This window comes from Sander lucioperca, chromosome 5 (genome assembly GCF_008315115.2).
Source record: "Sander lucioperca isolate FBNREF2018 chromosome 5, SLUC_FBN_1.2, whole genome shotgun sequence".
NCBI classification, from domain to species: Eukaryota; Metazoa; Chordata; class Actinopteri; order Perciformes; family Percidae; genus Sander; species Sander lucioperca.
In genome coordinates this window covers 39,365,563-39,377,712 of record NC_050177.1, presented here as the reverse complement: position 1 = coordinate 39,377,712, position 12,150 = coordinate 39,365,563, and the positions used below count along the sequence as shown (strand labels likewise).

Here is a 12,150-nt window from a genome sequence, read left to right as displayed (position 1 = left end):
CTCCTGTACTGTACCTTCAAAGAATTCCTTACTTACTTCATTACAAATATCCCCTTTGTCTTCTTTTTTCTTTGTAGTTCTTCTCTCTCTTACCCTCCCTCTTGCTCCACCTCACTGTCTTTATCTTCATCCATTATGGATGAGGCGCATTGAAGACGATGTGATTCTCTTTGGAAAATACCAAACATTTTCGGAAACGAGGGTGCGGTGATGTCACTGCTAATGCCAACTGTCATGTCAACAGACCATATTTGCCAGGTATACACCATCCACAACTTTCCTGCTCTCAGTGTGTATCTTACTTTCCATCCTTTCCCTTAACACAGGCACATACACCACATCCTGTAAGCAGTGGTCACGAGTCATCCTACATCAGCCACTGTAAAAGGTCAAATAGAAAAGAGCATTCTTAAGTTATTGTGTATGTTTTGCGTGTGTGTTTGTGTTGGGGAAGTGTACAGATCCAAACAAAAATGAATTGATTGGCATTTAACCACTACAGGTTTATTTTAGCAGAGAAAACACATTGTTACGTGTAACAATCGATAGATAACATGTGAGTCATATAAAAAGTCTTTGCACTCTTCCCCACTCACACCCACTGCGTACCAGATGCTCATACAATGTAATTACTTTTTCACCAGAGGATTTTAGACAGCATTCAAGGTCATTCAACCAGAGCGGTTCATTTCTTTCCAACATCTCATTAGCTTTTTGTATCAACACTCTGACCTTTGCTCGGCGACACTGTTTATTATCACATTACTGTCTTCAATGACAGAATGAGAAATAATAACAGGGCATGCGTTGTGTGAGACACTTCCAACAACAAAAAGAAATATTTTTCCGCTAGTACTAACGGCAGCTTTGACATTGTTTGACAATGACACTACAAATAACTGACCATTGAAGGTGCACTTATAGGGTCTCACCCCACAAAAGGCACAAATCAAGTTATATATTTATATGTACCACTGCGTTCAAAAGAGTTTACTTCTGCAAGAAGACACTGACTTGATAAGTGAATGTGAAGAAGAAAATAAGCTATTGATTGAAATAAGCTCTTGATTGTGCATCATCAGTTAAACTACAATATTTCAGCTGTAATAAAAACATATCCCAGTTTTTTATTCACCTGTTTTTTTTGTTTTGTTTTTTGGGCATTTCTGCCTTTATTGGACAGGAAAGCAGAGAGATATGAAAGGGGAGAGAGAGGGGGGAAGACATGCAGGAAAACCGTCACAGGTTGAATTCGAAACCCTGGACCTTCTGCGTCGAGGAATAAACCTCTGCATATGTGCGCCCGCTCTACCAACTGAGCTAAACGGCCACTATTCACCTGTTTTTAATACTCAAAATAAACAGAAATACCAATTTTTCCCTTCCATTCCTTCATAAAAATGATATATATGATAAGCATGTGTACAACTCAGCGGAAGTAAGAACAATTGTGTTTTTTTCCTGTGTGTTTGAAGAAGCATAGAGTGCTTATCAGACAATTATAAATCAGTCAACATAATAACATAACATAAAACTTTATTAAATCAAAGAACACCCCAGTGTTGATTAACGTTATATCCAAATCTTTAATGATCATTACATGGTTTTTACTGAGCAATACAATAGACAACAAAGCCACACCATCCCTGATTGTCTTTGTAATGACATAGTCTACTAGACATGAAAGTGGTAATAGATTTTACTTGACAACAAGGAAATAATGTGTTTTCTGCAGCTTGAAAATTAATTTGTGTAATTCAAGCTTCAAAATCTGACTGTTTTGAGTCACCTGCGTTATATTCAGAAACTGATCTCAGATTTGTCCAATACGAGTGCACTCAAACATTTCAATCAGTCTGCATTTAATGTAAGCACCATTTATATGCACACTTTTGAAAGAAAAACATAAACAAATGAAATTAAATGGCAGCTGTACATTTATCAGAACTGACTAGGACAGTTATCATCAATAACATTCACATGTCATAACATAAGCCACTATTTGGTTGTTGTGCATGGTACAATACCAGTAACTGCAAAAGAAAAAGTACTCATTAGGACCATTAGAATTTTAGCATCCTAAAATATAGTTACGTCAGAGCTGGGGAGAATGTTGTATGTATGCAGCTGCATACAGTGGCTTTATGAAGCAATCACTGTGAATGCTGGTTATTGTAATGTTCCAAAAAAACAGGAGCATTTGTTTACCTAAACCACACACTCCATAAGTAAAAATATATTTCTTTAAATATACAATTCAGTAGGCCAATCACAAAATGTTTTAAATAACAGTAAAGACCAAACCACTATATTTTATGTAAACTGTTGTATATGGCTGTATAAAACGTAGGTCTCATCACTCTATCAATAGGTTAAAGTTATAACCAATAGAATGAGGAGGAAAGTGTAATTACAGTGGAGTATGAGCCCATTTGCTTTAACACAAGACCGAAGATCATCTGTGGAGAAAGAGGCAGACAGAGAGACTTTTATTTTTTAATCTTTCACAATAGAATTGTTGAAAGATAGCTGATTTGTGCAATGTGATTTAGTTACTATCATTTTCATGTTCTGTTCCTGTCACTTTCAATAAAATTGATCTAAATTACGATCATATTTTTGCATGATGTTTGTGTTTGTGTGTGTGTGTGTGTGTGTGTGTGTGTGTGTGTGTGTGTGTGTGTGTGTGTGTGTGTGAGAGAGAGAATAATTACCACAGTGGAGAGGTGTATGAGTATTATTATATTATGAGTATTATTCACCCTGTGTGTGATCAGTGTTCAGTGAAGTGATGACTGACCCTCCTCTACTCCCACTCAGACCTTCAGAACTGTGGTGAAGTGGAGGGGTGCAAGTCAGGATACAAATCTCCTCCACACGCTAAACCAGGCAAAACGCCTCCCTGGCAGAGACTGACGCAACGCCTCCTACTCTAATAACTATATAGAGTTCTGTGTGTATGCGTGAGATAGATAGATAGATAGATAGATAGATAGATGTTTTACCTGATACTTTTTGTACTTTTGGCATTAATTTGTTCCAGAGGTGACACTTGTTAGCTCTCATCATCCTCTTTTGTTCTGGATGGTTGTAGTTCAGAGTGACATACGCTTGCTGTTCAGGGGTGAACACGGGCCAGTTAGCTCCATCAATGCTTGGATTACTGACAAAAACAAAAGCCAATTTAAGACAATTCCACAGTGCCACGAGGGTCCCTAAACAATTTGAGTGACTGATTGGCTATCTGCTTATGCATACCCTGTCCGGGCAAAGTTGGCCCAGTGTTTAATAAACTTCTTGGTCATGTTCACTTCATTCTTCGTGTATCCCAGGGATACATTCAGAGGCATTCCGAAGACAAATTCTATCTCATAGCCGTGCATAACACCCATCCATTCTGGCCAAGGATTGACGGAAGACCGGTGGTCAAATAAATAAAGGAAAGCCTTACCACCACGTTGAGAGTACCTGGGGGGAAATGACAATATTGAACTACTTTTGCACTGCTAGGTCAGGTTAAATAAAGAAAATAAAACACAAACTTATGTAACAAACACAAAAAACGAGAAGTGACATTTGGTCCTATTTTTTGGGACCCAACCCATCCAGTTGGATAGGGCAGTGTTCAGCACTACATGAAAACAGCCCCTTATTTATTTGAATTATAGTACCGCATTGATGCCAATGAAAAGAACCCTGGCAAAAAAAATAATAATTGTAGGGTTATTCTGTAACAAAGACAAGGCTCAACTTGTCAATAACATACAGATCCAAATGCACATTTCACGGTAAATTACTTTTATAAAGTCAACAACATATTTTTACTTCTCTTGTGCTCATCATGATGAAAGATTTAAATGATTGCCAGGGTGATGACTTTCCAGAGTTGTAACATTATGTCTCATAATACTATAAACCACTGTGCAGCATTTTGGCTTAAGTTTAAATATGCAATATGTAGGGTGGTGCCTGAAGACAATGGGCCAGACAAGGCTAAGGATATACCATTGCAACTCAGAATTGCTCTTTACCTGTTAGCAAACTCTAGCACAGGACAAACAAACAGTTGGTCTCCAACCAGACTTCCTAGCGAGTTGCGATTTTTCATCCTGTTATTCTCATCTGTCCAGTCAGTGTACTGGAAAATAGCCGCATCTTTTGTGACATCACTTGCATGTGCCATTGAAATCGCCACTCCTTTCAGGAACTCATTCCTGGTGATGAGACTCTGACTGGTGATGTTAAATCCAGGCATTCCATAAACTAGGAAGTAGGTCCCTTCATCCCTGTTTAGGCCAAACAGGACCTCTGTCTTTGGGAGGGTACCGGTACTAAGCAACACCTGCAGGGAAAAACAAAAAGGTAGCTGGTGTTTGTGATGCAAGATGTTTTTCAATTTTTGTCAAATAATACTGTGATAATTTCCCAGTGAGCTTAGTTTTGATAACAGCTGAAACCAGGATACAGCTAGTCAATGTTTGACATCTACTTGTAGCCAGGTTACATCATAGAAAGATTATCAACTAAATATAAGTATGCATTTCCATGTGTGAAAGCCTTTAAAGTGCGGCAACCTGGAACAATAGTAATTAAAATGAATAAAGTATTTCAAATGCTAAATTAAAAAAAACAATGGCTTTGGGTTGACATTTGCTACATCAGCTATCCGAGATAAGATATTGAAAATATATAGTACTTATAATACACACAAAAACACACAAAAACATGTTACATGTGCAATAGGCACATTTATACACTGGCGTCTCCACACACACACACACACACACACACACACACACACACACACACACACACACACCTACTTCGACTTTATCTGGTATGAAGTCCCCATCAACATGAGGAACAAAGGGTGTGGCTAAGATTGTAGGCTTTATTAAAACGTCGTATTGCTTCATTGAGATTTTCAGAGGATCAGCCTGCTGCAGACAAACTTCCATATCAGCTGGAGGAGACGTGGGACAACCCAGTAATGTCACCAGCTTCATGGACCTGGATGTTAGCGTAGAGAGGTAGCAAGTCAATTGGTGACAGAACGAATGACGAGTAATGTGAGGGAGAAAGAGACACATTTTAAAAAACTATTTGTGACAGAGGGAGTGAAAACATTTAAGTAGGTGACTGAATTAATACACCCTACCTGCGCCAGGTCTCAGTCTGGCTGATTGTGGCCCAGGGTGCATTAGGAGAGCCACTCTGCATCACAGCCCTTTGAAAAAGACCGTGGCTGCCTGGGGAGAGCAGGTGGAAGCCCACAGATGCTGAACCAGCACTCTCCCCAAACAGAGTCACCTGAAAATGAAATCCAACAGCTTGTTTTTATTGTTTAAACTACAATTTAAACTAATGTTGTCTGATTTTAGACGAAAACATTTTACCTTTGCAGAATCACCTCCAAATGCAGCTATATTGTTGGCTACCCAGTGGAGGGCCAAGCGCTGGTCCAGCAGGCCTACATTGCTCTGGATGTTCTTGCTGTCAGGAATAGACAGAAAACCAAAAGCTCCAAGTCTGTAACAGATGAGCAGAAGAATGAGGAAAGACGTTAACAGAATTTAACTGAAGATAATTCCACCTACTCTTGCAGATTCCACATCCCATCTAAATGAGTAAAGAGAAGGGTATTGCACATAGTGGTAAGGACTTTCCTGTTTCAAATGCCTTTGCTCTAGCCTAGAAATCTAGACGCACCCTAGTGGCAGCAAATGTAATTTGCAGCCAGGATCAGTCCAGCAACTCTCTGTTGGCTTGAGAGCTGGAAAAACCAAATTCTGGTCAGGCCAATCACATTGTGTATAGAGTCGGTGGGCGGGCTTAACATAAGGACGGCAGAGTTGCGACGGTTCCGCGTGAATTCCCTGCTACTTGAAAAAAAAAGAAGATGGCTGCTGCTAGCGAATAGCGGTCTTTCAAATCGGCCGTGACTCTGGAAGCACTGAAGTCATTCTTAAAAAAGGAAGATGTGTTCAGAGTTTTGCCGACCGGATACAGCAAAAGTTTAATCTATCAACTAGCATTACTCTGGTTGGCTATGCGTGCAGAGGGAATTTGAAAGACAACCGTTTATCCCGCCCCTCGGATTGAGCCCTGCCAATGGTGAGTTCCCAGACCCAACATCTTGATGTGGGTCTGGCTTGTCAGGCTACCTTTGCTCGCTTTTTGCACCCAAACCATCTACCATTTTTTAATGACCTTGTGCAACTTCCAATGTAGGCAAGAATCCACTGTCACGCCAAGTACGTAAAGAACAGAACCTAATCCCTTATTGCTAATCGCCAATTAGTTACAGATACTATTTTTTTTGTTAAATTTACTTCAGTTCTTACCTGTAATTCATTGATACCACAACAACACTTTCAGATTTACTCAAGAAGCGACCATCATAAATGTCCAGAGAGGACGTTCCTAGAGTGAATCCGCCTCCGTAGATCCAGACAAGGACAGGAGCAAGTGGTGGGGGCATAGGCTGGGTTTTGTTGAAACGTGGGGACCAGACGTTTAGGTACAGACAGTCCTCACTCACAGGAGTGTTTGGGTTCCACATTTCTGCACCTTTGAACCCTGGAAAAAAATGACAATATTGTATCAATGTCAGGAGGGACTGATTGGGACTGTAATCTAGCAATTGCTAGATACTCTTATCTCTGTTCCCTCAGATGTTCAATGGTAAACATACTTAAATACCATGTTTTGACCCAGTGTGATGACAAAGAAGGTCAAACATTCCTACGTGTTTTCTTATCTATCCTTATAGTGTAAGTAAGGCAGGCATGGTGAACATACCCAACCATCCAACCCTCCTTTTCAGATATCTCCAGAATTGGCTTGGAAAGTGCAATTTTCTGTTCAGTAAAGTTGAGGCCCTTCCTATATTTATTTTGAATGCTGCATTGTGAGATCAATCCAAATCTGACTCAACTGACACTACTAATCTGCACAGCCGGCACTGTTCAGTTGTCAGATAGCCCTGAATATTTTAACCCAAGTTATATTATAGAAGTTGTTTTGTCCATATTCTGTGCCGTATCATTATCAGCCTGTACGTGTGAGGCGTGTTAGCTTCCATCGCTAGCAAGCTAAGAAATAAGTTAAAGTTCAACTTCATTATGGTACTTGCAAGCAGTATTTTGAAATTAGATATTCATTTATATAGCTCTCAAACTGTTACAAAAGCAGTACACAAAAAAAATAATCCCATTTGTCCAAAGCAGAAACAGCAGTTGAACATCAATGCCTTCTGTCCATATCTATCTATGTTGTCATATTTATATTTGGAGTAAAGGGCATTTTTTCTGTATATATGCCTGGCACTGGTTGTAGCTGGCTTCGAAATAACTCTGGCAGGTGGCTGTCTACAAATAGCTATGTATCCATGACCCAGCCCCAACCCATCTCTTGAGTAGGGCACTGTATAAAATGTAATGCCACGCCTTTTATTCAAACATGTATTTAGCTAGACTCCTTCTGTACCTTGTCACACATTGGTCATCCAAGTGTAAAAACTCCAACTCAGTCTTATTTAAGTATGCAGTTTGAACTTAAAGGAGCACCTTAAAGGGTTTAAAATCAACCATGATTACGTCATAGTGATGTCATTAGATTTTTTTGGGGTTCAGGCTTAGAGATTTAAAATTTATAACAAAACGCATGCACTACAAAACAGGAGATGAGCAGTTTAAAAGAAGTGAGCATTTACCAGGCAGGGACAGCGGGGCAAAGAGACACTATCAAGTTGCATCATGGGAAGTGTAGGATCCAAGGTTTTTAGAGGTTAGAATATTCTGAAAGGGACTAGAAGCCAGGATATCTTAGCCTCCGCTGCATAAATTCTATCATTCTTTCCTCGTGAATCCCTCAATTATATGGAAGTTCAACTGCTCGAGGGACAAATTCATGTTTGTAATGATTGTGCTTACCTTGGACCCTGTACCTCTTACCAAATTTCATTAGCTCATGCTAAGAGTTTAACACATGTTAACAAAGGGTGCACATGTTTATGTCGTTTATCGGTGTTTTTTGCCCCCAATGGCGCTAGGATTAGGCACTGGTTATGGTTAGGTTTAGGATTAAGATTAAGGTTAGGGTTAGGTGCCTTGAAGGCAGCGGTCGCAGCGCTGCCTGAAAAGAGAAGTTGAGGGCAAAAAACACCATCAAGCATTTATGTCCATGGACACTATGCCACACTATGATAAAATGCTATGCTACTTTTTTTGTTTTGCATGAAATAAAAACAAGATTATAGAAAATAAACATTTAACCACAATATAATAACTTGTGTGCTGAATATATGGATATTGTTTGCATATTAAAAACAAACTGTGTGCACAGATATAATTTTCTTACAATATAAATTAGGGCTGTCAATCGATAAAAAATTTTTATCTAATTAATTACATACTCTGTGATTAATTAATCGAAATTAATCGCATACATAATTAACAGTGCCTGAACTGATACTTTTTAAGAAAGTAAAAAAAGGAAAGAAAAAAAAAGGGTACTAAACAACAGTTGGTGACATTAAAGAACGCCTTGTTTATTGCTAAGGCCATAATGTATAACAATAACAATAACTTATTTCACTAGTAAATTGCTGTTGAACGACAAAAACAAACATCAGATGGGAAAAGGACATTTACAATAACTTCAAATGCACCACGAAGCTGTAGTTTACCAGTTTCATTGAACGCACCGTCTGTGTTGTTTTTCCGATGGCAGCTGCAGATTGTTACATACCAGTGTTGAATCCTCTACAGTAAAACACAGTCAAACTTTACACCGTTCAGCGTTAGCTGTCAGCATTTTAACCGTGTTTCATCCAGCTACTAGCTAGCGGTAGGCTACCGTTAGCTGTTGTCGAGTATAGCGTTAACTAGCGTCACATGCAGCGGTGTTTGTGTTAACTGTATCGTCTTCAGAGCATCAGAGAGAAGTGCAGACATATCAGTGGCACCAGATTTCGGTAGCCAGGGTAAAAGTAAATGTTCCAATTAATGATCCAGGCAGCACATTCTCGTCTTCCTCCTTCATTTTACAGTTGAATGGTGGCTAGAACGGCTCCGGGTCAAACGTCAACATGGAATAGATTAATCTGCGTTATTTTTTTTAACGCGTTATTTTTTCTCAGATTAATTAATCGAAATTATTAATATAAATTATTAATCGTTATTTTGACAGCCCTAAAATAAATAAATAAATAAAAACAATTTTGGGACTTTATGGGATCTGTCTAGTCCTAGTGTGACATCAAGTACTGGCTGACATTTCAGAAAGGTGTTTTTAATCTTTGGATATCTTTTTGGCAGGGACACCATGTATGCATGTAGGCTACCTGGAAAGGCTGTATCCGGCAACTGGTAGCAGGAATTTGGGAATTTGGTGGCATCCCTCACCCCTTCCCATCTCTCTATTGGCTCTGGTGCTCTGAATCTCAGTTTCCCCAGAGGTGGTTTACCATAAGGAATTCCCAAAAATGCTCTAACATCACCACCCAGCCCTGGAAGGAACTTCCCTTGAACCTTTCCGTGCCTGGTGTTGATTACAAGGTCATCTTGGGTGGCAGATGATACAGTCAGGAAATTAGGTAACAGAAGAAGAAGGGCGAACCCATTCCACAGAGATACTGTTGCCATGAAAAATCCTGGGGAGAGAAAAAAAAATGCAAAAACAAACACTTTATTATTCATCTTTTTATATAATAATATGAAAATGTAGCTTATTAGATTGAAATATAACATTAAATAACGAATAGGCCTGTAAACAACTGATTCAGCCAGAACACCACAGACAGTCTTAACTCTATCACAAAGAAGTTATACTTTTATACACAGGTTTCTCATTTTCAAGCTTTTTTGATACAGTACTGTGAGCGATGACACCTTCAATTGCGTAAAGAATTTGAGTGTTTTCATAACTGCTGAAATTAACACATTTATTTTTAACCCATGTCAGTGTAGTGTGGGGTGCTGTTAAAACTAATCCCATTTATTAGCCTACATATTTAAGAGTTAGCAGCTAGCAGATTGGTTAACTGCATTAAACCTACATATTTTGGTAAACAAAGTGTGGATCAAAGTTCTTCAAATAATACAGTAATACAGTAGAATATAACAGAATGGCGGGTGCGTGCGTGCGTGCGTGTGTGTAAGAGAGAGAGATAGATAGATAGATAGATAGATGGATAGATAGATGGATGGATAGATAGATAGATAGATAGATAGATAGATAGATAGATAGATAGATAGATAGATAGATACGGGGGTCATTCCCGCAGCAAATGTGTCACTTTCGAAGCGTCTTAATATAGTCCTCAAATATTTGGAAACAATAAGGCCGTTAGCGAATATAAAGTTGCAAGTGTCTGCACGCGCGCAGCTGGTTCGTGGAGGCACTTTTACTTTCAAAAGGCACAGACTGACAAATAGCGAGCTTCCAGAGGAAAAGCCGCGCTCAGCTTTAATAGGGAGACGCACGCATTGAGAGACGCGCTGACTCCTTCAAAGTCCTTAAAAAAAACATTTCCTGATAGTGAATGTACAAATACCAAATTATAAAAAGCCTTAGTGACGTACCTTGTCAGCAGTTTGTGTTTCGCTGGAGTGAATGAGGACAAAGCATTGACGGGGTGAAGAAGGCGTGGATACAATCCCTCTGTCCAGTCTCTGCTGGGCTGGCCCTGTGCGTCACCCACAACTGCTACAAAAACAGCAACTATACAAGTATGAGCAACACTTTACAATTACTCTAATTAACTAAATAGCACTATTAATAAAAAATTATAATAATTATGTTTTCAGGCGTGCAATATCTAAACTCTAGCCTATTTATATATTCAACACTATAGACAGGTCACCTGTCAGATGCAATGTCTGTCCAGTGGTGCAGTACACATAACCTTTACGTAACAGTGTAACAATTAAATACAAGTCAATTCTTTGGATTCAAAAGCCAACGTAAATAAAAGTATGTTATCATTATAAGCAAAAATCGAAACTTTAAAAACTCAAAGTTCTGCAGAAAAATGGCCCCTGCGACTGTAATATCATTGTACTGTAAATTACTTTATTATATTGATAATACTAAGGCATCATATGTAAGCTGCATTTTACCGTGACATTGTACTGTTGGTTGAGGTGTAACGCAACTACTTTATCAACTGTTTATTTGAGTTGTTCCCAACTGCTTGTGTTACAAGATATATCTGAGGGGTCATAGATGAATAATGGGAGAGGAAAGTTCTGCAAAACACACATGTAATTATTTTATGGACCTTTCTCTAATATTTGTGTTGTTGTGATATATAGGATATTTTTACATTTTCAGGCCTCACAGTTACTAAAACCATTTAACAATTTTTCTCTAATGTAACTGTGAACAAGCCTCTGAAATATGAGAAAGGGACTCAGCTAGACACTGCTTTTTTTGAAAGGGGTCACAATTCTAACATCTGGTTAAATCTTTTAATAATCCATTGCATTTTGTAATCTTATAATGTTTTTTATGTGAAATCTTACTCTGAAATGTAGTAGCTATATATAGTTGTGAGATTAGTGGAGTGCAACAAACAACATTTCTATCTGAAATGTATTAATAGCAAGTATAAAGTAGCATACATGGAAATACTCAAGTAAGGGTACTCAAGGGTTCACTGCCTCTCTCCAGGTCACCTCAGCAGGACACACAGACAACCAGAGACAGAAATTCTGATTACAAAAATAAACAAGGGGTGCCCTCCAGCTCACCCAGTAAGAGCGTTCGCCCCATGTTGGCTGAGTCCTGCAGCGACGCGGGTTCAAATCCGACCTGCTGCGTGTCGTCCCCCATCTCTCTCCCCCTTTCATGTCTATCCACTGTCACTGTATAATAAAGGGAAATGCCCCCAAAAAAATAATCTTAAACAATATAAATCCATTTTGTATAGTAAACACGTTTTGAAAGAAAAATAATGCCAACTGATTTTGTGGTTAAAATAACATGAGAACAACATTTTTATTTAACCTGCTAAGTTCCAAAATGTTCATCCAGAACATACCTGCAAACACATTCCTTGACATATTTCTCTCTGTTCTTTCTCTTATTCTTATGTGTGTTGTGCACTTGATGAAAAACTACTTCTGGCAGCAAGGCTCATGTTTG

The 12,150-nt window shown here is 38.8% G+C and overlaps 1 protein-coding gene across 2 annotated transcripts; it reads right to left on the bottom strand.

Moving 5' to 3' along the window:
* Nucleotides 1-1,566: 1,566 nt before the first annotated feature.
* LOC116045598 (acetylcholinesterase-like) lies at nt 1,567-10,738 on the bottom strand. 2 transcript variants are annotated; one of them, XM_031293328.2, is made up of 10 exons: nt 10,587-10,738; nt 9,347-9,655; nt 6,345-6,579; nt 5,397-5,529; nt 5,159-5,310; nt 4,824-5,010; nt 4,032-4,342; nt 3,259-3,468; nt 3,006-3,163; nt 1,567-2,459 (listed from the first exon to the last, which is right to left on the bottom strand). In XM_031293328.2, the coding sequence occupies exons 2-10, from the start codon at nt 9,645-9,647 to the stop codon at nt 2,365-2,367; spliced, it is 1,782 nt and encodes a 593-aa protein (XP_031149188.1). In that variant the 5' UTR covers nt 9,648-9,655; nt 10,587-10,738; the 3' UTR covers nt 1,567-2,364. The 2 variants fall into 2 exon arrangements, with proteins under 2 accessions (XP_031149188.1, XP_031149189.1); XM_031293329.2 differs by lacking the exon at nt 3,259-3,468.
* Between the last annotated feature and the right edge of the window lie 1,412 nt (nt 10,739-12,150).

Excerpts from the sequence above, each read along its gene's own strand:
- LOC116045598 (XM_031293328.2), bottom strand. The coding sequence starts at position 9,647 with ATGGCAACAGTATCTCTGTGGAATGGGTTCGCCCTTCTTCTTCTGTTA. Across the intron at positions 5,530-6,344 it reads GTGGTATCAATGAATTACAG|ACTTGGAGCTTTTGGTTTTC; the intron begins GTAAGAACTGAA and ends CATCTGTTACAG. Across the intron at positions 4,343-4,823 it reads TCATACCAGATAAAGTCGAA|GTGTTGCTTAGTACCGGTAC; the intron begins GTAGGTGTGTGT and ends TTTTCCCTGCAG.